At 56.3% G+C, this 24,853-nt stretch overlaps 1 protein-coding gene across 1 annotated transcript in view; it reads left to right on the forward strand.

Annotated features, from left to right (window-relative positions):
• ZFPM1 (zinc finger protein, FOG family member 1) overlaps positions 1 to 24,747 on the forward strand; it is a 45,278-nt gene extending 20,531 nt beyond the window's left edge. The window contains exons 2-10 of the mRNA XM_054389487.1: positions 2,179 to 2,310; positions 4,628 to 4,717; positions 15,496 to 15,629; positions 18,375 to 18,480; positions 19,568 to 19,780; positions 20,436 to 20,660; positions 20,947 to 21,042; positions 21,184 to 21,333; positions 22,025 to 24,747. Of these exons, the coding sequence (XP_054245462.1) occupies positions 2,179 to 2,310; positions 4,628 to 4,717; positions 15,496 to 15,629; positions 18,375 to 18,480; positions 19,568 to 19,780; positions 20,436 to 20,660; positions 20,947 to 21,042; positions 21,184 to 21,333; positions 22,025 to 24,243 (3,365 nt within the window). The 3' untranslated portion in view covers positions 24,244 to 24,747. The remainder of the gene's footprint in view (positions 1 to 2,178; positions 2,311 to 4,627; positions 4,718 to 15,495; positions 15,630 to 18,374; positions 18,481 to 19,567; positions 19,781 to 20,435; positions 20,661 to 20,946; positions 21,043 to 21,183; positions 21,334 to 22,024) is intronic.
• Positions 24,748 to 24,853: the final 106 nt, after the last annotated feature.

Consider the following 24,853-nt stretch of genomic DNA (forward strand, 5'->3'; position numbering starts at 1 on the left):
CCAGGATGTATCCAGGGATTGCTCTGACACAGTGCCAGGATGTGTCCAAGGATTGCAGTGGTACGTTGCTGGGGTTGCACTGGCGATGTGCTGGGATGCAGCCAGGGACTGCAGTGACGTGGTGCTGGGATGCGGCCAGGGATAACGGTGATACAGGGCCAGGATCATGGTGCAATGGTGTCAGGATGTGTCCAGAAACTGTGGTGAGACAGTACTGGGATGCATCCAGGTCCTGCAGAGAGATGGTACTGGGATGCATCCAGGGACTGCGGTGATGCGTTGCCAGGATCACTGTGAAATGGTGTTGGGATGCATCCAGGGATTGCTGTGACACAGTGCATGGATGCATCCAGGAACTGCAGTGATGCAGTGCTGGGATTGCAGTGACAGGGTGGTGGGATGCATCCAGGATCCACAGTGATACATTGCTGGGATCACAGTGACAAGAGGCCAGGATACATCCAGGGCCCACAATGACACAATGCTGGGATGCTCCCAGCCACCCACCATTCCACAGGCAGGCACTTGGTGACGCTGCGGTACCCAAACTCCGGCTTCTTTGCAAGCACATTTATATGGAGCATCCCTACCTCTGTCCTGTTTTGGGGCAGGATGTGGGTCCTCTGGGCACCCCTGGGTGGGTGCCACACACAATCCCAAGCCCATCCATCCCTCCTTGGCCCCATCCATCCTTCCCTGCCTCCATCTATCCCTCCCTGCCCAGGCTGGAGGTGCCAAGCCACGAAGCAAGGCGAGATTTGGGTTAACTTTATCAGAAGCCCACGAGCCGTGAAGGCGTGAAGGAAGAAATTAGCCTAACAATGTTTCATTTACAGCGAGAGAAACGATTTGTTAGCTGGCGATTGTTTCTGAATATTATCAGAGCCTTTTTAATTGTGCTGGAACTGAAATTAGCAGAATTAGAATAAATTGCCTTCCCTTCTCCCGCAGCCTCTTTATCCACGCTCATTGTTGTCTGCTTTGTATAGATTATGGGCTCTTTGTTCTCCGGCTGTAAATATACATGCCTGGAGTCAGGGAGAGCAGCTGAGGTCTGCAGACGGTTTGTCGCTGTGCCGTTCCCCTTGCCCCGGTGCCAAGCTCGGCGGGGTGCTGCGGGCCGGGGCACCGGGCTGTCCCCTCAGCGCGGCTTCGTGCGGCGCGCACCGCGTGTGTGCCACCGCTGCCTCGCAGTCGCCTCAGCTTGGCACACACCGGGATGCTGCGTTGCCATGGAAACGGCGATGTGGGCCAGCAGAGCTGTTCTGGGGGGGAGCTGCTGGGGTGTCCCCCCTGTGTGCCCCTTTTTCACCATCCACGTGGCCCATTTGCAGCCTGTAGCCCCATTTGAGTCCTCCAGACACCGTGGTTTGCGCCCTCTGTACCCCATGTGCTCTGTTTGTACTCTTTGTGCCCTCATTTACACCTCCTACGTACCCGATTTTCACTCTCTGTACCCCCACCTGCACCCTTGTGCTCTGTTTGCACCCTGTGCCCCCATCTGCCCTCATTTGAACCTCCCATGCACCCCATTCTCACCCTCAGTGCTCCTTGTTTGCACTCTCCATGTGCCCTTCTTGCACCCTCTGTGTCCCCATTTTTTTACCCTGCTTTCACCCCATTTTCATCCTTCACATTCCTTGCTTGCAACCTCGTGCCCTCACTGCTCCATCTCCCTTTGCCCAGAGCTGTGGGCATAGTGGGGGGGAGCTCTGTCATAGGTGCCCCCATCAGTCAAGGGATATGGGGGACAATTTCTTGGATTCCTCACCTCAGCCAGGGCAGGTGCTGGGTGGGAAGGGTGGGTGAGTGGTGCCATGGGCTGGGCACCTTGCCATGTGCCTATAGGGCTTGTTTCCCACAGTGTCTGAGGGGCAAACTGGGCATCCCTTGGGGATACCTAGGAGCAAGTTGTTGGCTCTGTAAACCCCTTTTGGCAAGGGGCAAGGGATCCCAGGGCAACGCTGGGCTGATAAGGGAGGCTGTTTCTCTTCCTGTGGGGTGTAGAGCATCTTCTTCAGCATCTCTTGGGCATCTTCTCCAGACCCTGTGCCCATGGTGGGTCATGGAAACAGCCCTTTGCCATCCCTCAAAGTAGTGGTATCCTCCATTTCCCAACTGGGAAAACCCAACTACAGTTTTTTTCCCCTTCTAACCAGCCTCTCTGTGTTTTGGCAGGTTCCCTGGCAGCAATGGAGGAAGGCGAGGAGGGTCTGGCAGGGGACAAAAGCCCCTTGGAGAGGGAAGGGGCCACCTCAGATCATGAGGGCTCTGCTGAATGTGACACCTCCAGCCCCCCCGGCAGCGAAGGTGAGCACCACCATCATCACAGGAGGCCAAGCATGGTGTGGCCCCCCGCTGTGGGGACAGTCTGTGCTGCCACAGAAGCCTCCAGGGCTTAGTGGCATACGGTGCATCATCTCCTCTGATGGTGTGTGGTCATAATTAGCCAACAAAACATAGTCCCCACCCATCAACCACTGGGGTGTTGGTTCAGTGCTCCTGAACTCCTTGGGGTGTAAAGTGACTCCCAGGAATGGAAATTGACCCTACTTGGGGTGCTAAGTGATACCCCTTCCAAGGATAGGAAGTGACTTTTGGGGATGGAAATTGACCCCTTAGGATGCAAAGTGACTTCCCAACGTGCAAAAAGTGATACACACTCTCTCCAGGGATGCAAAGTGACTGCCCTGGGGTGCACAGGACCCCCTGGGGTGCAGAGTAACCCTCCACTAGCGATGTAAAGTGACTCCATGGGGTGCAAAGTGACCATCCCCAGGGATGCAGTGACCCCTTGGGCTGCAAAATTACTCCTTTGGGTGCAAAGTGACCCTCTCAGGGTGCAAAGCAGCCACTGAGGCCACAAGCACTGGCACCAAGTAGGCCCACAAATAGGCCTGGGGTGAACTGGGGGGCCATGGCCGTTGCTGCCTGCTTCCTGCCCGCTGTCGCCTGCCTGCCGCCGTGCTGTGCCGTGCCATGCCCCACCCCAGAGGTGGCTGCGTTTCAGGGCTGGGCTGAAGCAGTTCCCCAGATATCCTTTAAGTTCCTTCCTGTGGAGGTTGGGGCAAATCCTAATCAGCTCATGTTTGCAAGTGCCCTTCGAGATAAACCAGAGGAGGGCAAGGCTGTGCCCAGCTCATGGCAAAAATCCCCCGCCACCATCATCCACCAGCAATTGTAGGTGGGGAGGAGAACAAAGCATACCCCAAACCCCACCAGGGTGATGCCAGCGGTGTGGTGATGCCAACAGCGGGGCAGGGATGCAAACTTTGCTCAGCAGCAAGGAGAAGCGAGTGGTTCTTATCTGATGGTGACGGGGTGGGGGGAGAGGGGGAGGGAGAAGCAGGATAGGGGCAAGGGAGCCGAGAGCCTGGGCACGCAGCTGCACCTGGCACTAGCCTTGCTTTGATAAGGAGGTGATAGCAGAGATAACGCTGAGCAGCAATAACGGCCACTAAAGCTTTCAGCGCGATGGCTAGAAATCGATATGCCAAGGCACTTTGATTTATAGCCAAAAATAATAGGACTTTTATACCCAGTGATTGATTTATTTGATGTTAATCATTCCTGCTTATCACCTGTATTAATAATCTCCAAATGTGGGTGACGTCACCCCTGGGTGTTCGCCCTGGCGCCCGATCGATTGGGTTCCACGCGGCTTTATCCGCCCCGGGACGCCAAGGCAAACATGTACTTTGGGCACTAATCTTCCACACTGTCATATGCAGATAGGCCTTTATCAGCTCCATCTCCAGCAGCGGTTAATGGAGAAAATAATTGTTATCAAGTTGCTATGAATACACCACAAATAGAGCCGTGACGGGAGCTGGGCTGGACTGGGTGACGTGGAATTGTGGTGGAGATCTGGAGAGGGTTTGGAGAAAGGGGGTTAGGAGGTATGTGCTTGCCCTAGTGTGGCTTGGGTGTCATAGAACCCCAAAATCTCAGCGTGGTGAGAGTTGGAATCTAGATCATTAGATGATCTGCAGAGGTTCCTTTCAACCCCTACTATTCTGTGATCTAGTCCAACTTCCCTGCTCAAGCAGGGGCACCCACAGCAGGTTGCCCACGATCACAATGTCCAGGCAGATTTGGAATCTTTCCAGAAAAGGAGACTCCACAACCTCTCTGGGCAGCCTGCTCCAGGGCCCCAGCACTCTCTAAGTGAAGACATTTCTCCCCATGGAACCTCCTGTGTTCCAGTTTGTGCCCATTGCCCCTCATCCTGTTTCTGGGCACCACTGAAAATGTCTGGCCCAATCCTTTAGCTCTTGCTGGGCATTGATCAGATCCCCTCTCAGGCTGCCTTTCTCCAGGCTAAACAGCCCCAGGTCTCTCAGCCTTTCCTCCTCACAGAGATGCTCCAATCCCCTCAGCATGTTCATGGACCTGAGCCCTTATGAGTCGTTTTGTGGGTCACAGGGGACACCATGGCTAGGCAATGGAGAGTTTGTAGATGGATTTTGAGGGGAACCCCCTTCAACACATCCCTGAGAGTCACACACACCCTTCCTTTGCACATTGTGACCCCAGGGTGTCTCTGGTCTGGTGGTCTTGACCCTCCTGAGAGGCTGCCTGAGAAATTCCCTGATTGTGACCTTTTGCCTTCCCTCTTCTGTTGCAGAGTCCAGAGACACTCCAGAGAGTCCAAAGGAGCTGGAGAAGCCAGATCCTGGAGATAACCTACAGGAGCCAGATGCCTGGAATGGGCCTGGTGAGTCCTCAGTGTGCAACCAGTCATCCCGCTCCATCCTGGTTTCCCAGCCAGAGCAGCCCCTGAACATTCACTTTCTTTGGCAAAAGCCAATATGAGGAGGTCTGGGAGCTGGGCAGGCTGCCATGATGATAGCTGTGGTCCTCCATGTCTCCAAGCTGCTGTTGGGATGCTTTGTACCAAGTCGGGAGCAATGAGGGAGGGTTTGGACCCCATCCTGTGTCACCCTGTGCTGATGAGGACAACTTTGTGATCGTGCTGGCAACCACAAGAGTGACGCTCAAGTGGTTTGGTGATGGTTATCAAAACCCCAAGGAGCAAATGCAGCCTCTATCTCCCTCTCGACATCTCTGCGCCAGGGCCGCCGGTGCCCTGGCAGCACAGCGAGGCCAGACGTGCCATGCGGGTGCCCCATGCCCTATCACCCCACTATCTCCAAACCAACCCGCTGATGGGGTTATGGTTGGGGTTCTGCTGCTCAGATTGGGTTTGTGGGTGCCCATCAGATGGGGATGGGAGTGGGGAGAGCTGAGACACCCCAAGGTGGATGTGCCACTTCTTGGGCTCCTATCCGTGCCTTGCTATTCCTTCAGGAGCTGGCTGGGCAATGCTGATGGAACTGGTTTCAGAGCAGCACATAATGGCAAAAGGTGATGCTGGTGGACAAGAAGATATGGCCTCAAGTTGTGCCGGGGAGATTTAGGTTGGGCGTGAGGAACAATTTCTTCTCTAAAAGGGTTGTCAAGGCCTGGAAGAGGCTTTCCAGGGCTGTGGTGGAGTCACCATGCCTGGAGAGGTTGAAAAGCCATGGAGATGTGCTGAGGGGCATGTTTTAGTGGTGGCCTGGCAGTGCTGGCTTAGTAGTTGGACTTAATGGTCTTAAAGGCTTTTTCCAAGCAAAATGATTCTATGGTGCGGGACAGCGATTGCCCTTTGGTGATGGATGCAGTGGAGGGGAGTTCCTAGATGTGTCCCCAAGGCCACCAGCCTTTGGCATGGGCTGGGCGACGGAGGAGCCCTGGGAAATGCCAGCTGCCATTGCACGTGCTGCTGCAGCTGCCAAAATCCCCACGGGCAGCCACGGCCCCATCCGAGGGGAAGCTCTCCCTGGCCCTGCTGATATCCCAGCCCTTCCTGCGTGCGGGGCAGGAAGGAGCTGCGAGGCCACCCCCAGCTCCTCCTTATCTTCTCCTTAGCCCTTTGCCCCCCCAGCTCCTTCCCTGGCATCCCAAAGCAGGGTGGGGAGCGGGGTGCTGCAGTGCCAAACCCCATACCCAGGGGCAGAGGCCTTGTTGGGGGGAGTCACACTGCTGCACGTTCCCATATCCCAGCAACTCGAGCTCCCCAAAAAAGACCTGGGAAGCTTCATCTCCAGCCATGCCTTTCCCTTCCCCACCACTCCCCCCAGCTTTCCCTGACTGGTTATTTGCATTCTTTATGTAAAAGAGATTTTTATTATCGCCTTCTCCCAGCCCATCTCCTCTGCTGGTAATTGGAGTGGTATTAATTTCTGTGTGGCTGGGAGTTGATGGCGGTCCGGCGATGCCGCAGCGATAGGATGTTCCTTTCGCACCAACCGCCGCGATAGCCCCGTCTATCAGGAGCTCTGCAGGCTCTGCACTTATCAGGGATGGAGCTGGTGAAAGAAAAAAAAAAAAAAAGAAAGAAAAAAAAAAAAGGGAAACTCTGAGCAGCCTGAATTTTCTTCTTTTATCTGGCAGGATCCACCGTATGTCAGCAATGGCAGCTGCCAAGATGTGGCACGGCAAGGTTGGGCTGGGGGGGTGGACCTGAGAAGTGGGCTCCTCTGAGCGCCTTTGTTTGTGCCCTGTGGGTTCTCACCTTCCTCTGGCTCTTTTTGGGGGGCTATAGGCTTAAATCCCCCCATAGCTTTGCTTTCTGGGTCTCCAGAGGACTTCCTGCTCAGCTCACCGTTGTGGTGTGCCAGGAGCTTGCTGTGGGGCTCCTTGGCCGCAGCAAGGAAGAAGGAGGATTTTGGTTTATCTTTGAGATGACCTTGTTTGCTGGAGGGGAGTTGCAGCTCACCCAGCTGATAGGCAAATCCCTGGGAAGTAGGAGGCTGTATTCCTCAATTTGAGAGCATTTACAGAGGTGCTGCCCCTTTAGCTGGATTGTTGGGACACCCTGACTTGGTTCTGGATCCCAATAGGATCCTGGGATGGAGCATGACCGTGTTCTGTGCCCACTCTTACAGCCTCTTCATCCTTGGCTGACTCTGGAGGAAGCATATGCATCCTCCTCAGTTCCCCCAAACCACACCAACTTCTCCCATCCCACCTCCAAATTCCCACAAGACCTTCCTCACCAGCATCTCTCTGCTATATCCCAGGTTTCCATCTTTCCCTCTCATTTTTGTTTGCTCTGGAGCAGGGCCAGTATCAGAGACTGTCAGGAGCACCTACAGCCTCCAGTTCCCCTCCCTTCCCATCGCTGGCCTGGCCACTTTTCCCAGAGGGATAAGATAAAGAACTCCATCAAATTACACAATGGTAGTGTTGGGACAGGGGAGTGGAGGAGAGCAGAGTCCTGCTGAGGAACAGGCTGCTCAACCTTGTTACAAGACATTGGAGAATTCCCACTGGGAGCTGCTGGGAGGCTGCAGCCCTCCCAGCACTTGCCTTTCTGCAAGGTGGAATAAAGCTTTTGGCTTTTATCCCTTTAAGGACATCACCAGGTCACCAATAGGGAAAGTATGAAGCAAACCCAGGGTGGCTTTTGCTCCATGACCTCCAGTCATGTCCCACCACCTTCCTCAAAAGAGCAACAGTTGCTCCTTGGGGGTTCATCACCCCTTTTCCTACAGCAGCTTCACTATATGGGTTTCCATGAGGATTTGGAGCGTGTCTGTTCAGGGTTTAATTACTCCTGGGTGGTAATGGTGGTTCTGGGTTAATTATAGCCCATGGCTCTGGGTTTATTACAACCCACAGGTCAGGTCTACCTCTCCAAGGCCAGGTTAGATTGGGCCTTGAGCAAACTGCGGAAGGTGTCCCTGCCCATACATGGCAGAGGAGTTGGAACTAGATGTCCTGTAAAGTCTCTTCCAACCCAAACCATTCTGATTCCAAGAACCATGACCCCCAAATCCATCCCCCACCACCAGCCCTACGCACAAGGGGCTATCAAGCTGCTGCAGAGCAACTACTTATATTTTTGGGTGCATCTAATTTAAACTACAAACTTTGGGGGTTTTCTTGGCTTCTTCCCCCTCCTTCCACCTCCCCCTTCCCCTTCTCCTCCCGCTCGCCTTCGGTTGTGGTTATCTGCGCCGCGACTCCTGCCTGAATAATCTCCGGCTGCCCGGAGTTTGTCTGCAAACCTCAAGGTTTATTATCAGGGGTGAGCAGGGCATGACAAGGAGGGGACAACTCGTCCGGGTGGCCGGCTGCACGTCACATCTAACTACATCCCCCCCCCCCATCACTCCCCCTTCTCCTCCACCCTGGTATGTGTGGGTGGGAAAAATTATTCCAGCTATTTCTTTTTTATCACTGGGAGCTGGGCTGGGCAGCTGATAGTTGTGTTTGTGTTAGATTGTGGGTGGTGGGGAGAAGTTGGGGTGCAGGACCCCCAGTTGGGGTCCTAGGAAAGCCACTGGCTGGCACTGAAGGTTTGGTGTTAAGATGGATATGGTCCCAGTAAGGGTGTGGTGGTACCTGTGCTGGCTTGGAGATGTCAAAAGGGACCCTGTCCTGTCTGAGGTTTGTACCTTCAGGTCCCTGCCCTCTGTCTGGGGACACTGCTAGGATGGAGGGATGCTTGGGACAGTCTGAGGACACTGCTGAAATGGAGGGATTGTCAGTCTGGTTTGGGGGCACTGCTGGGATGGAGGAATGCTTAGACCAGTTTGGGGATGCTGCTGGAGTGAAGAGATGCTTAAACCACTTTGGGAACACTGCTGGAGTGGAGGGATTCTCAGGCTGGTTTGGGGACACTGCTGAGTAAAAAAATGCTTAGACCAGTCTGGGGACACTGTGGGGTGGAGGGATGCTTAGGCCAGTTTGGGTACACTCCCAGCTTGGGAGAACACCCACACCAGGCTTTCCCACCACCTGGCAGGGACACCTCTGTGTCGCAGAGTGCTGGGGGCTCTTGAAACATGCAGGCAGTGTGCCCCTGCTCTTTCCCCATCCTATCTTCTATTTTTCCCTTGGGGAGGAGCCCAGTGTTCTGGGGTGAGAGCCCTGAGATGCTGCTGCCAGGCTTGTGGTGACTGACAGCTGTCAATCACTGCTGCCTTGCCATTCCGCCCTGCCCTGGAGCTGAGGATCAGGGACTTTTGGAGCTTGATGTGAAGCTGAGCTCCCACCTCCCTCCTCCATCTGGATGTGCCTCCTTTGAGGGTCTCTGTGTGTCGCCCGCATCCTGCAGATGGGTGCTGTGGCAGTGAACCCCCCCCCTTTTCCGGAGGGGATATCTCCCCTCTGCATCGGCTCCAGGGGCCTCTTCCTCCCCTCCCTGGCTTCCTGTTCCCCCCCGCCTCCAAGTACACCCCTACCCACTGCCTGCCACCAGCCTGGGTAAAACTGAGGGGTCCCAGCAGCCCTATAAGTGGGGACAGAGCAGAGACAGAGGATACCTGGCAGCGCTGGAATGCTGGGAAGCTTTCCTCCTCCCATCTCCCTGAGCACTTCCTGTTGTTATTCCCGGTGTTTATTCCTGTCTCCATCCCCATGTGCACAGCTCCTATTTTATTTTGTGGCTTGGGGACCCCTTTGGATTGAAGACAGGGAACTCCTTGGGTTGGAGATGGGGACCTCCTGGGGATGGAGTCACCCTTGGAATGGAGATGGCAACCCCCTGGGGATGGACACCCCTTGGGGGCCAATTCCCAGCAAGGTGCAGCAACACCCCAAACACAAACGTCCCAGGGAGCCTTATCAGGACGCATCCTGCTGGGGCAGGGCACCCCTGGGCAATGCATGGCACAGCCAGTGCCCGCCCTGCTTCCAGTGCCTACCAGCTGGGCAGCACAGCTGGTGAGTGGGATGCCCATCCCTTTTGGGGTGCAGCACCTCCTGGGTGTCATCATCCCCTCCCCAGCCCCAACCTGGGTGCTGGGAGGTGCCTGCTTTGCTCTCTGGGGTAGGTCACAGCTCTTCCATGAGCTGGGGGCAGGGTTCAGCCTGATAGAGATTTGCTTTTGTACTCTGTCAAAAAAAAAAAAAAAAAATCAATAAATCCTCAGCAATGAGCAGGAGGGATAAAGGCAGAGGTCTCCCAGTGGCTCTGGGGGGCAGCAGGGTGCCAACTGGCACCCCAAATCTGGGAAGGCAAAGGTGGGGGCAAAGCCAGGAGCAGTTCAGCTGTCCCATGAGCCTCCCTCCTTGGTGCACAGCAGAACAAGCCCAAGCTGAGCCCAAGCAAGGCTCGAGTTTAAACCCTCCTCGCTCCTTTTGTCATCCCCAAGGCTGCCCTGATTACTCGAGCACCCGGGATGGCAAAGCTGGGATAATCTCCTTAGTCCCTTTGGAGAGATTTCCCTTTGTGAGCGGAGGTGAAGAGTGGAGATGCTGCGTGTTCACAGCTTAAGACTCTTCCCAATCGGCTCCTTCCATCTTATCGGAGCGGTGCCATCACATCATTTCACTAGTTGAGTTGTCAGAATTTATTCCTCCCGCGGAGCGCTCCGCCGCTTCTAAAAACAGCAGCCGGGGCTGGGATGGGGAGACTGGGGGCTTCTCCAGCTTGCTGTTCCCTTGGAGGAAGTGGGAGAGCCATGGGAGCATAGGAATGGGTGGATGGATGGAGGGATGGATGGATGGATCCATCCATCCTCCCTCCTCCATGGCGGTTCTCATGTGATGTGGACACCCTGCATGTGCTGGGATGGGAGCAGGGACCACCGGTTCATCCCAGTTCCAGCAAGGGCCATACTTGGCCCCTTGGCGGCTGCCGTGCCATGGGGACATCTCGCACATGGGAGCAGAGACCACCAGTTCATCCCTCTTCTCCCAGATTCTGCATCACCGAGGCTCATGTGAGGGCCACACCTGGTCTGTTGTGCTTTCCTGTGCTGTGGGGACATCCCAGGTATGCTGGGATGGGGAGCAGAAACCACCAGCTCATCCCTGTTCTCTCAGGTTCTGCATCACCAGGACTGATGCAGGGACTGTACCCGGCATTGTGACCCCCAACCATGGCTGGCAGCCCCTGGGGCTGGGCACCAAGTGCTGTGTATTAATAGGAGTGCTGTGTGGTGTGGTGATCCCAGGACATGATCCCGTGACACCCCGATAGCAGTATTTATCCAGATAGTATCCAGGCAGCTGCAAACACCACAGGGATCTCTGAGCTCAGATCCCTGTGGAGAGGCAGAGCTGGTTCAGTCGCGTTTGATTCAAGTCTCATGGATGCAGTTGGGGTGAGAGGATGTGGGTGCTGCTTGAGATGGGACCAGTGGGTTTGTCCAGGGCTAGTTGGGCACCTTCTGCCCTTCCCTTCTGCTCACTCCTGCAGGGAAACCAAATGTGGACATGTGGATGTGGCCGCAATTCAGGAGCATTCAGGAGAAAAGTTGTGTGCAGGTCCTGGCAGAGCATCCTAGTCTGGCAGCACTGGATGAAATAGCAGAAGCAGGGCAGGGATTGATTGGTGCTGGAGTGAGTCCAGAGAAAGGCACCAAAGCTGGTGAAGAGTCTGGAGAACAAGTCTTGTGAGGAGCAGCTGAGAGAACTGGGGTTGTTGAGCCTGGAGAAAAGAGGGTAAGGGAAGATCTTCTGGCTCTCTACAAGTCCCCGACAGGAGGTTGTGCCAGGGGAGGTTTAGCTTAGAAATGAGGAACAATTTCTTCCCCTTGAGGGTTGTCAAGGCCTGGACCAGGCTACCCCAGGCAGTGATGGAGTCCTCATCCCTAGAGGGATTGAAAAGCTGTGGAGATGTAGTGCTGAGGGACATGGTTTAGTGGTGGTCTGGCAGTTCTGGCTTAGCAGTTGGATCTTAAAGATCTCTTCCAGCCAAAATGATTCCATGGTTCTGTGATTTTTATTTCCCTGGCCATAACTGTGCCGTGTATCACCTTGCAGGTAGTCTCTTTCAGAAGTTCCTCACACCCCAGTCCTGCATTCACCTCATGCTGGAGGCAGACACAGCCACACTCCATGGTGGTGCCTCACCAGCACCATGCAACCCGATAGGCTTCATCCCTCCCCACACACCCACCTGGGACACTCCTAGGTCCCCAGTGACCCAGGTACCAGCCATGGCTCCTCAGCCATCGATTGTGGGATGGGTGGCCATGGTGTGCTGACAGGATTAATCTTTGCTCTCCAGCCTAGCTCAGCCTATTGCTCTGAAATATCTTGATGGGGAGATAAGCTGAAGTGCAGCCCCAGGTGAGCAGGTGCTGGCAGTCCTTGGGGGGTGGGCAGGGAGCAGCCTCAATCCCCTGTGTTTGGGCAGTGAGCAGAGCACTGAGGGCCATGTTGCGCTGAGCAGGTGCACCAAGGCTTTTTCCCTTCCTTCCTTCTTTCCTGCCACTTCTCTTTGTGACCCAAAGCAAACAGGCAGGTCCCTCCCCAATTTGGTTAATGATCTGGGAGATAAAGCCTCCTGCAATAATGCCGCCAGGTTGGGGACCTGATGGCCTCATGAGATATAGGGGGTGGTGTTCACCTGATGGGGTTGGGGTGGGACCTGTGAGGAGGGGACCTGCACCCAAGGACTTTGCTCCTTGCCAAGGAGGCTGCTGAGGGTCACCTGGGGCACCCCACAGGCTGGCGTCAGCCCTTCTGAACCTCCCCAAGTTGAAGGCAAGGTTGATGTGGTTGAATCCAATGTCACTGCAGCATGGGAATGGGGACTGCTCCCCACAGTGAGGTTGGTCCTGTGTGGGGGCACAGCTTGCTCACACTGGGCTTTGTTCCCAAAGTGCAGACAATGTGAACATGGAGCATCTCCCAGTTTGCCCCATGGCAGGGAAGAAGCTGTGTGTTTCATTTGGAAATCACCTTTTTCCTTCTCTGTGTTGTGGCTGTGGCCATGTGGGTGCAGCCAGGCATCCCTGGCTAGGTACCCATATGCGCGGAGAACCACTGGCCAGGGTTCACCACTACCCCATTTTTGGGGTGACACTGGTGGATCAGGAAGTGGTGGAGTCACAGACACGGCACTTCGGGACGTGTTGGTGTGGGGCTGACAGTTGGACTTGATGATCTTAGAGGTCTTTTCCAACTTTAATGATTCTCTAAGTGTCCACCCCCCTCGCTACAAGGAGGACGTTGAGTTACTGGAGTGTGTCTAGAGAAGGACAATGAAGCTAATGAAGGGTCTGGAGCACAAATCTTGTGAGGAGCAACTGAGGGAACTGGGGTTGTTGAGCCTGGAGAAAAGGAGGCTGAGGGGAGCCCTTCTTGCACCCTACAAGTCCCTGAAAGGAGGTTGGAGCCTGGTGGGGGTTTGTCTCTTCTCCCTAATATCAAGTTACAGAACAAGAGGAAATGTCCTCAAGTTGCACCAGGAGAGGTTTAAGTTGGATATTAAGAAAAATTTGTTTACTGAATAAGTGGCTCTGGATTGGAACAGACTGCCCAGGGAGGTGGTGGAGTCCCCATCCCTGGAGGGGTTCAATAGACTTGTAGACATGGCACTTCAGGACATGGTTTAATGACCATGGTGGTGTTGGGTTGATGGTTGGACTCGATGACCTTAGAGGTCTTTTCTAACTGAAACAGTTCTGTGACTGGGCCACCAGCCGGTGGCCGTGGGGTGGTGGCAGGGAGCAGGGCCAGCTCCAGCAGCACTATTTTTGTCCCCCTGTCTGGAACGGTTTTCTCTTTATCAGCGCCTGCGTGTTTTCTCTGCTGGGGATTGATACACAGAAGATGAAGTGCTCTGACATGGGAAGTGTCAGGCGAACGCTCTTATCTCGGAGACATGGTCTCCTGACCCAAACGCTGCTGATTACCACTGAGACAGGGGGGAGGGAGGGGGGGAGGGGGGGGGGCGGCAAAAAAAGGCGGGGGACACGGAGAGGGATGGAGGTGATGGTTGGGTTCTGTTCCCCAAAAACAACCCAGTTATATGGGGTGGCAAGGTCAGAGAGGAGCCATCGCTGTTGGACTTCTCCTGTGGGTTTGGGGGGTTGCTGTCCTCTCTCCAGAGCGAGAGTTGGGGATCAGTGGCTTGGGGATGCTGGGACCAGGGTGGAGGGGCTGGAGGTAGCTCAGCACTCCAGCAGCACATCAGGAACTGGAACCATGGAGCGACTTGCACCATACAAGGGTCCAACTGCCCCACTCAGACCTGCTGATGGCCACGTTCTGCCCAGCAGCTCTGCTCCCTGTCTGCCCTCTGTGTCCTTCACAGGAGGGACCAGTCAGGTAAGGGGGTGCTGCCACCTATCCTCAGTGATGATTCATGCCAGGGAACAAATCCCATCAGCCCCTCAAAAAGCCCCAGCCCTCCTCCTCCTCCTCTTCCTCTCTATCCTGAGATGGAGCTGGTGGGGGCACAGGCAGGGTGATGCTGGGGATGTGGAGCAGGCAGAGCCAGTGCTGTGCTCACTCCCAAAACCACTTGACTGGGGATGAAATCCCATCTGGAAACAGAGCTGGGATTCCCACAGCAGTTTTCTGAGCTTGCCAGCTCCAAGCCAGCACTGAAGGCTCCCAGGATGAAAGCACCAAGGTGCTGCAGGCAGTGACCCCAAAGACCTTGGGGACCTTTAGTACTGTTGCAGGCCTTGTCTCCAGCTCAGTTCCTGGTGGATTTTGTATCAGCAGCAAATCCTCCCATTGGCTCCCCTGGGGACATGCTTGGAGCCATGTCCCTAGCAGCTCAGAGCTTCCTCGGTTGGCACAGGGCACCTGCAGGTGACAATAGGACCCAGGTGATCATGGTCACCACCCAGCACTTCCAGTCACTCACCTTAATTTACCCCAGCTCCAAGAGGATCCAGATGTCAGCCCAGTTAATAAACACATCAGATTTCAATCTCCACAGCCAGGGGATCGCTTTATCCTCCCTGTGCTCCCAGCTCTGAAAGCAATTTTGCCTTCAAACCAGCACAGCCACCCTGGGCACCAGCTGATCTGCTGCAATGACCTCGAAGGACAAGGCTCTGGGCATGTGGCTTTAGGGGGGCTCTTTCCCCTGGCATGATGGGGGTGGAAATCTGCTTCTTCCTCAGAGCACCTTGAGGTGCTGCAGCCTTCCTGTCCCCCAAGTCCTTCATGGGAGGGACCAACCAGGCAAGGAGCCTTGCTGGTGGTCTAGTGTTTGGTTTGAGGAGCACCATCTTGGTGTACATCATCCAACCCCTTCCCACCACACAGCCAGCACACGTCTATCTACATATTGGTTACCTGCTATCTTATCTGCACTCTGAAAGACAAAGGCATGGTTAAAACATTTTAGAGCAGCCTTCATAGCATATTAACATGTTATCTCCCCCATTAAACCAGAGGCTTATCAGATAATCAAAGCCATTAAACCCTCAAGCTGCTGCAACTTTGGGTGTGGGGATGGGAAATGCTCCTTCCGCTCCCTCACCATGCTCAGACCACCCCATGCCATGTCCAGAACCACCAACAGGCAGCCAAATCCCACCCACCCACCCACTGGGGACACACAGCCCTGGGGCACCCACCACCAGCTTTTGGCTATGAGTGGAGCAGCCAAATTCCTCCCACTCACCCGCTGTGGACATGCAGCCCTGGGGCATGCAGCTGCTGGTTGTCCCAATCTGAATGGGTGCCCTTGACCCCAGGACCTCCTGGTTGGTGTCATGATGCTGATGCTGTGCTCTCTCCCCACAGATGAGCTGGATCTGGCTGTGCAGGATGGGGAGAAGCAGGTGAGAACTCGCAGGAATCTTCCTGAGGGCTTCTCCTGGGGACCTTTCCAGGGCAGCATCCACAGCGAGCCAGCGTCACCCGGGCATGGAGAGACGGTAAGGAGCAGTGCCACCATGGGCTGCCAGGGAATGTCCCAAGTTGTTTGACAAAATGAGTCAGGTTGGGAGAAATTTTCCTTGCCTGAGCTCCTGACCCCTGGGAATCACCCAGTTCGGGTGCCCACGAGGTTCCCCTACCACACACTGCTCACCAGAGCATCACAAGGGAGAGGATGCTGGTGGTCCCCTCCTGCAAGCAAGCAGGCTGCTTGGTGATGTGTTCTCAAGAGGAGATGGGATTTGGGTTTCCCACTCCCACTTTGTTCCCAGGGGACTCCAGGTGTGCCTGGTAAGATCCAGGGCTCTGCAGCCATGGTGAAGGGATGGGAGAGGTGGTAGTGTGAGCCACCAGGGTGGTGGCTGTTGGTGGCAGGAGGATGCCATCAATCACACACTGCACCAGGGTGAGCATCAGGGCATGGGTATGCACAAGTTGTTTGGGGAAAGGAGACGGTATAGGAGGGATTTTCCCTGCCTGAACTCCCAACCCCCTGAGAATCACCCAGACTGAGTGCCCAGGAGGTTTCCTGCCACATGCTGCCCGCTGCCCAGTATCAGAGCATTGCAGGGAACAGGATGCTGACTGTTCCCTCCAGCACATGGCTGCAAGCACCAGGATGTGTGTGCACGTGGGGGTGTTGTAGGTGCTGGATCCTCTCATCCTAGCCTCCTCTTTCCCCCCACATCTCCCTGGAGCCTCACACTAGCAGCTCCAGGCTCCATCGCAGGGTCTTGGAGACCAGGCTAACTCCTCCTCCTCTCTCCCTTGCTCTTTTTTTTCTTTTCCTTTTTTTTTTCTTTTCTTTTTTTTTTTTTTTTTTTTTTGGCTCAGACCCGTTTATCTTTGCTGAATTAAATCCTTGATTAACCCTTATCTGCCCAGTTTGGCTCCCTATCTCCCAGTTGGCGCCGTGTGTCCAGACACCCAGTACAGGATGATTGATTTCTTAAAGATATGGGCGCCTTTTTTTTTTTTTTGCCTTTTTTTTTTTTTCTGATACTTCATTTATTGTCTAAATATTTTTGCTCCCATTTCAGCAGCTCCCTTATCGAGCCTGGCTGATGCTTCCCAGCCCTGCTCTCTCCTCCACTGCTCGCCTCCTTCCCTATCTCTGCTCCAGGAAGCCAGGAAGGAATCACAGCCCCATCCCTGATATGGGCTGTCGCCCTTGGGTCCCTTTGCCTTTGTTGCTAGCAGCAGGGTGGGGGGAAGGGGAGGTGCAAAGGGTCTCCCCCAAATGCTGCCTGGCTCTGCTCTTCATCTCCATGCAGGAGATTGTCCCATCCTGGGGGATACTGGGAGTGCTGGATGGCTTTAATGGCTTTGTGGCATAAAGCACTGCTGGTGCCTATTGTTGATGGAGGAGGACAGGAGGAGGAAAAGGAGGAAGAGGAAGAGAAGGAAAAGCAGGAGGAGGAGAAAAAGGAGAAGGAAGAGGAGAAAGTGAGAAGGAAAAGGGGAAACAGGAAGAGATAGAAGGAAAAGGGGAGGAGAAAAAAGGAAGAGGGAGAAGGAGGAGGAGAAAGTGAGAAGGGGAGGAGGAGGTGGAGGAAGAGGAAGATGCCTACTTGCCCCTCCAGCAGGTCCAGTAAGGCTCCCCCAAAACCAGCCTCACTTGGGAGAGTCCAAACCCAACAGAGGGACCAGCCCAGGGGTGCCAGGAGACGGTGGAGCCCCATCTGCCAGGTTACCCCTGGCTGTCCCTCTGTCCCTGCTCCGTGTCCCCCCCAGACAGCTGTCCCCAGGGCGATGCCTGGGGGGGCCCTCCGCGGCGGCAGCATCCTGGCGGATGCGGAGCAGATAGAGTTTCCGATGGTTATCGAGCCGGTGCGGAGCCGAGACACTGACCTCTTTGTTCCAGGGAGAACAAGGAAGAGCTCCGTGCAAGGGCTGGGGCCACTGAGGGGAGCTGGGGTGGGCACCCTGGGGTGCTTGGGAGAGCCCTTGAGGTGCTAGGAGCACCCTGAGGTGCTGCAAGGCTCCTGGGCACCACAGGGTCCTCCTTCCATTGAAGGGTATCCACAGATGCCCCCATACATGACTCCAGAGAGACCCTCATGGCTATGATGGGCCACCACAGTCCCTGAGGGATCTTAGGCCATTTGCCACCAGCATCACCCAACCCCACACCCCGTGCTGGGTCGGGGGGTCTCTAAACCCCCAGGCCCATTTCCCCTCCCACTCTGGCAGGTACAGCAGACTCTCCTCTACCTCCTGACCATGACGAGGGACATGGAGTTGCCACCACAGCCCCTGAGGGATCTCAGGCCATATGCCACCAGCATCACCCTTCCCCATATCCCATGCAGGGGGGCCTTTCTAAACCCCCAGTCCCATTTCCCATCCACTCTCTGGCAGGTTCCTGCAGCAAGAGCAGCGTGCAGGCACTGCATGTGCACACACGTGTGCCAGCCCCTGCACAGGCGTGTGCCAGCCCAGAGTTTATCACCCTGCCAGCACTGGGCTCCTGGCAGCGATAAAGCTTCAACTGGCTGCGACTGTCAGGCTGAGTTGGAGGGTTTGGAAATATTGGGTCGAATAATTAGATTTCATATCGTTACTGCAGCAGCCATCGGAGGATCAGGCAGATTAATTCCTTCCCCCCTCCCTTTCTGCTCATTAATATTCATTAGAGATGCAGGAAGGCTGAGCTAGGCTAAGTGGGGAGCACCATGATCCCCTCCCCTACACTGCCAGCTCCCCAACCCTGACCCCAATCCATTTCCTTCCATTTTCTTCAGCAGAGCCCACCCGTGACACTGGTGCTGGGGGACGAGAGCTGCTGGTTGTCCCAACTGCCTCTCGTGCCTGGAGAGCCTGATGCTAACGCTGTGATCTACAGGAAAGGTTGGTACTAGTGCCATATGTCACTGTGCCCAGGATGGGGGGTGTCCAGGCATGGCCAGCTCAGTGTTTGGGTGAGGGAAAGGGTGCTGCTGCTGCCATGAAATGGGTCCTTGTTCTCCGTCAATCCCAGCACTGGTTATGCTGATGCTGGTGCCTGCCCACCCCAACCAGTGCCTGTGGCAGAATAATGTCTGCTGGGGCAGCATCTGCTCCTCCATGACCCATTGGTGGCTCTCTGGGGACTTGTCCCCTGTCCCAACCCTCTCTGGCTGCTGGGGGTTACGAGGAGGAGGGACCCAGCACACAGCAACTGGTAGAAATGTTGAATGCAAGCATTACTGCATGCAACAGGGGCATGATGAGGTGCAAGCTTTGGTGCAAGCTTTACAGGAAGTGTGGGTGAAAGGGCTGCTGCAAGACCGCTTGCAAGCATTGCTGCACTTGTTGGTGCAAGTATTCATACAAGATTTGATGCAGTTGTTAACCCCAAGCTTGGTGCAGGACTCAGCGCAAACATTGGTGTGAGGATCAGTGCAAGGCTCCGTGCCAGCATGGATTCGGATGTGGGTGCAAGGTGGAGCAGGAGGCTGCTAGCAGGCAGGGCTGTGCCAGGCAGGTCTCCAGCGTGGGCAGACATCGCCATCTCCAGGCAGACCAGGGCTCAGCCATGGCTGGGAGAAGGCACCAGGAGCTGCCAAAGGAGCAGGGACAGAGCCAGAGGGGACAGAAGGAATAGGAGGACCCAGAGCCATGCAGCAGTGCAGAGATGCAGGGAGATCACAGAACCATAGAATTCACTGGGTTGGAAAGAACCTCTAGAGGTCATCTAGTCCCACCCCTCTGCAGCCAACAGGGACGTCCCCAACTAGATCAGGTTGCTCAGATCCACCATCAAGCCTAACCCTGAACATCTCCAGGGACAGGGCCTCCACCACCTCTCTGGGCAACCTGTTCCAGTGTTCCACCACCCTCGTAGAACAGAACTTCTTCCCAATGTCTGATCAAAACCTACCCTTCTCTAGTTTAAAGCCATTGCCCCTTGTCCTAGTGACAGATGTCTTGGTCCCTGCTGATCCCTCCCCTCTAGATGAAGCCCTGTGGTGCCGGACAACGCGTGCCCTGCAGGAGGACGAGTGCCTCTGCGCCTTCGTGGTGGCCGAGCCGCCGGCCATCGCCAACCATCACACGGTGAAAGCGGAGCCCGGGGAATCATCCTACCCAGCTGCCCTGCACTCAGACATCCAGCTACTGCCCCAGCAGGCGGGCATGGCTGCCATCCTGGCCACTGCCGTGGTCAACAGTGAGTCACCGTGGTGGAGAGAGCATGGGGAGGGAGGGTGTGGTGGATACCACAGAAGCAGGACCATCCTGGGGATCTCCAGCCCATCACGCTCATCCAGCTCATGGTGTATAAAATCATAGAATCATGGAATTGTTTCGGTTGGAAGAGACCTTTTAAGTTCATTGAGTCCAACAGTTAGCCAAGCACTGCCAGGTCACCACTAAACCATGTCCCTCAGCACCACATCTACACGGTTTTGAAATCCCTCTAGCAGTGGGAACTTGCATCGCTGCCCTGGTCAGCCTGGGCCAGGCCTTGCCAGCCTCAAGGGGAAGGAATTGTTCCTAATATCCAAGTTAAACCTGCCCTGGCACAAATTGAGGCCTTTTCCTTTTGTCCCATTGCTTGCTCCTTGGGAGAAGAGATCAACCCCAACCTGGCTCCAACCTCCTTTCAGGGAGTTGTAGAGAGCCAGAAGGTCTCCCCTCAGCCTCTTTTTCTCCAGGCTGAACCCCAAGTCCCTCAGCTTCTCCTCAGGAGACCTGTTCTCTAGACTCTTGACCAACTTTGTTGCCCTTCTCTGGACCTGCTCCAGTCCCTCAATGTCCTCCTTAGGGTGACTAGGCCAAAACTGACTACACTATGTCCTTTCGGTGTCCCTTCCCCTCCACAGAGGACGTCTTCCCATGCAAGGATTGTGGGATCTGGTACCGGAGTGAGCGCAACCTCCAAGCCCACCTGATGTACTACTGTGCCAGTCGGCAGAGTGCTGGCTCCCCTGCCCTGGAGGAGAAGCCCAAGGAGACCTACCCCAACGAGCGTGTCTGCCCCTTCCCCCAGTGCAAGAAGAGCTGCCCCAGTGCCAGCTCCCTGGAGATCCACATGCGAAGCCACAGTGGTACGGCACAGCGCATAGCTGCAGCCTGGGGACACAGCCACACACAAGGATCCCAGGAGCCACCTGGGTGGAGGGGAAGGGAGGCTGTGAGGTTACAGCATGGTGACCAGTTAGATGATGTTCTCTTCCAGTTGGGTTATTGTTTTGGGGCTGCTCAGTGAAGGTCTTCCCCCATCTCAGCCCTATGAAGAGGCTGGCACAGCCCTTGCAGCTGGCACAGCCCTGTCAGGTTTCCCTGTGGTCCTTCCCTCAGCACTGAGGTGTTTCCTGTCTGTCCGCCCTGCAGGAGAGCGGCCATTTGTCTGCCTGATCTGCCTGTCTGCCTTCACCACCAAAGCCAATTGTGAGCGTCACCTCAAGGTGCACACAGACACCCTGAATGGTGAGTGATCCCGGTACCATGTCTCCATGGGGACACACCTGTCCCCAGCACAGCCTGGATGGGGACCCGTTCCCTGCAAGTCTTCCCCTGCCCCACCAGATGCCATCCTGCCCACTCAGCCCTGTGCCATGTTCCCCTCAGGTGTCTGCCACAGCTGTGGCTTCATCTCCACCACGAGGGACATCCTCTACAGCCACTTGGTCACCAACCACATGATCTGCCAGCCAGGCTCCAAGGGAGAGGTGTACTCACCAGGAACAACCCTGCCTGCCACCAAACCCCTCACCACTGGTGAGTATCGCAGCTGGGGGACATGAATGCCAGCACCCCACAGAAAGCCTGGCATTTTCACCAAGGGCTGTGGTGCCAAATGGGCAGGAAGGCAGGGGATAGGGTGAGCTTTTTTGTGCCAAGGATGTTGAGTCCTGGGATGTTTGGTACCAGGATGGCAGGCAACAGGACTTCTTACTACAAGGACTGTGAGGTGCTGGAGTGGGTCCAGAGAAGTCCAGCAAAGCTGGTGAAGGGCCTAGAGCACAAGTCTTGTGAGGAGCAGCTGAGGGAGCTGGGGTTGTTCAGCCTGGAGAAAATGAGGCTGAGGGGAGACCTTCTGGCTCTCTACAACTCCCTGAAAGGAGGTTGGAGCTGTGTGGGGGTTGGTCTGTTCTTCCTAGTAGCAAGTGATAGAACAAGAGGAAATGGCCTCAAGTTGCACCAGGGGAGGTTTAAGTTGGATATTAAGAGTATTGAAAGAGTGGTCAGGGATTGGAAGAAGCTGCCCAGGGAGGTGGCTGAATCCCCATCCCTGGAGGTGTTTAAAAGATGCAGAGATGTGATGCTGAGGGACATGGTATAGCAGCAGGCTTGGTAGAGTGAGAGAATGGTTGGTCTCCATCTTAAAGGTCTTTTCCAACTGATTCTGTGATTGTGTGTTGGGTACTGGGATGCTGGTAACACTGGTACCTCTCTCTGCCCCGGGCAGGGCTGAGCCAGCCGAACAACGCTCCCCAGCTGCGGAAGTGCAGCCTGCCAGCCTTCCTGCCCGAGGGGCTGCCGGCACTGCCACAGCACGTGGTGCTGCAGGGCACCCTGCCCACCCCACCGCCTGGCCCCGACTCTGCAGCACACCCAGCACCACCCTCCTCACCCCATGATGCCAAGGCTGACAAGCTCTCACCGCCCGCCCAGCCGCAGAACGGAGAAGGTCCATCATCATCATCTTCCTCTTCCACCTCCTCCAGCGAGGCCATCCGCATCAAGGAGGAGCCTGCTGGCAGCCCAGCAAGCGAGGCAGGGGTACCAAAAAGTGGTGGCACTGAAGAGGGGGGAGGTGGCAGCCCTGATGCCTGCTCCCGGACCTCATCCCCTCACAGTTTGCCCTCAGCGAAGGTCAAGTTGGAGCTCGCCAGCCCCACACCAGGCTCCAGCCCGGTGCCCAGTGAGCCAGGGACGGGCACGGCCGGTGGCACCGTCTTCCTACCCCAGTATGTGTTCGGCCATGAAGCCGCAGTGGTGCCACAGGCATCAGAGATCCTAGCGAAGATGTCGGAGCTGGTGCACAACCGACTGAAGCAGGGCCATGGTGGCACAGTGCCACCTGCCATCTACACTGGCACACCAGTGCCCAAAGGTGCCACATGCTTTGAGTGCGAGATCACCTTCAACAACATCAACAACTACTACGTGCACAAGCGCCTGTACTGCTCCAGCCGGCACCTGGCTGAGGACAGCCCCCCAGGAGCACGCAAGCTCAAAGCCCCCTCAGGACCCCTCAAAGGTCCCCCCACCCCAGGGACACTGCTGTCCCCCTCAGCAGGCGACAGGCAGGGGACACCGGTGGGTGACGGGGATGCCGGACGTGATGCTACGCTGCCGGTCACTACCCCAGAGGTGAAGGTTGAAGATGGGGGGGCCAAAGTCGGGTCCCCCGAGGTGGAGGGTGGGTCAGGGCGGTGCAGCGAGGACAGCCAGAGCCCCAGCAGCTCAGCGGGGGACGAGGGGGACGAGGACCCCAGCAAGACTCTGTGCGAGGCGTGCAACATCCGCTTCAGCCGCCACGAGACCTATGTGGTGCACAAGCGTTTCTACTGCGCCTCCCGCCATGACCCCCCCCTGCGCCGCCCCAACCTCCCCAAGATCCCCTTCCTACCCCAGCCCCTGCGCACCCGCAAGCGCCGCAAGCTCTACGAGATCCACGGGACAGCTCAGCGCCCCGCCGAGCCCCCGCCGGCCCCCGCCGAGCCCCTGCCAGCCCCTGACCCAGCAGCGGGGGCTGCCCCATCGCCCCGGTCCAGCCCGGATGCTGACGGTCCCATTGACCTGAGCAAGAAGCCGCGGCGCCAGGGAGAGCCGGCACCGGCACCGATGCCGCCCTTGGCTGACTACCACGAGTGCACCGCATGCCGCATCAGCTTCAACAGCCTTGATGCCTACCTGGCCCACAAGAAATACCAGTGCCCGGCCACCCCCCTGCAGCCCCGCACCCTTGAGCACCTCCAGAAGATGAAGGGCACCATGCCTACCCACCTCAAAGGGCGCCGGAGCCCCGGAAGCCCCACTGAAGGGGACCCTGAAAGTGTTCGGGGGAGGGCAGCTCCCGCAGGGAGCCCTGGCATCGCTTACTCTGGGACGGACTCCGTGCAGCGTCACCCCAAAGGTCCTCTGTCACCCCCAGGGGTGAAGGGACCTCTCTCCACCTGTCCCTACTGTCCCCTCAATGGGGTCATCAAAGGTGACCTTCTCGAGCACTTCCGTAACGCCCACGGGCTCTTCGTGGCCAAGCTGGCAGCAGCCGGGCAGGGAATCCCCGACACCCTTGTACCCAGTGCCAGCAGGACGCCCGACCCACCCCTGCCCACAGCGTCATCCCCTCACCCACCTGCCCCCCGCCTCCACCGGGACAGCTTCAACGGCAAGGAGGGTCGGGATGGAAGCAGCCCCCGACCCCCCACCTCACCCCGGCCCCCTGCTTCACCTGGAGCCCCTGAGGGACTACGGGAAGGTGCCCGTAAGCCCCCCAGCCCCCCAACCTACACAGACAGGGGGGTACAGACCCCCCCAGCCAAGGCTGTGCCCAGCCCTGTGCCCAATGGCAACCACAGGTACTGTCGCCTCTGCAACATCAAGTTCAGCAGTCTCTCCACCTTCATCGCCCACAAGAAGTATTATTGCTCTTCCCATGCTGCAGAGCATGTCAAGTAAAACCCCCCCCTCATTTTCCCCCACCACCATCGGGGGACTGCAGGGGGTAAGGGGTCAGGAACTGATTCCTGGCGTTCTTGTAGGAATCAGGGTGATGGAGGACCCCCAGGGAAGCTCCAGCATCCAGAGATCCCTTCAGTGTCCTCCAAACTTCACCTTTGGGTTGGGGGTCCCAGGTCAAGGACCCTCTGTGGGGGAGCACAGTGCTGGTGGGGAACTGGCCCCCAGAGCATGCAGAACCCCCACCTCTGCCAAGTCTGATGCTGTGGCGAAACTGAGGAAGGTGTACGGTCCCGTCCTTGCTCGGGAGGGCTGCAGTGAGGTGGGAGGGGATTCATGCCCCCAGGTAGACACTACAGAGAGGGGGTAGGGGCACTGCAGGGCTAGGTTTGGCCCCCAGGCACCAAGAGGGAGTGAGTGCACCCCCACCATGGACCAGCCCCTGGAAGAAGGCAGCAGTGAAGGTGAGAGTGGAGCTACCCTGGGCGCCGTGTGTATAAGTGTGTACAGAAATAAATATGTCTGCTAAAGCCAGGCTGCTGCTGCCTGAAAGGGGCACACTGTGGGGACTGGCAAGGCCGTTGCCAACACCTGAGATCAGGGGCATCAC

This window comes from Indicator indicator, chromosome 19 (genome assembly GCF_027791375.1).
Source record: "Indicator indicator isolate 239-I01 chromosome 19, UM_Iind_1.1, whole genome shotgun sequence".
NCBI lineage: Eukaryota > Metazoa > Chordata > Aves > Piciformes > Indicatoridae > Indicator > Indicator indicator.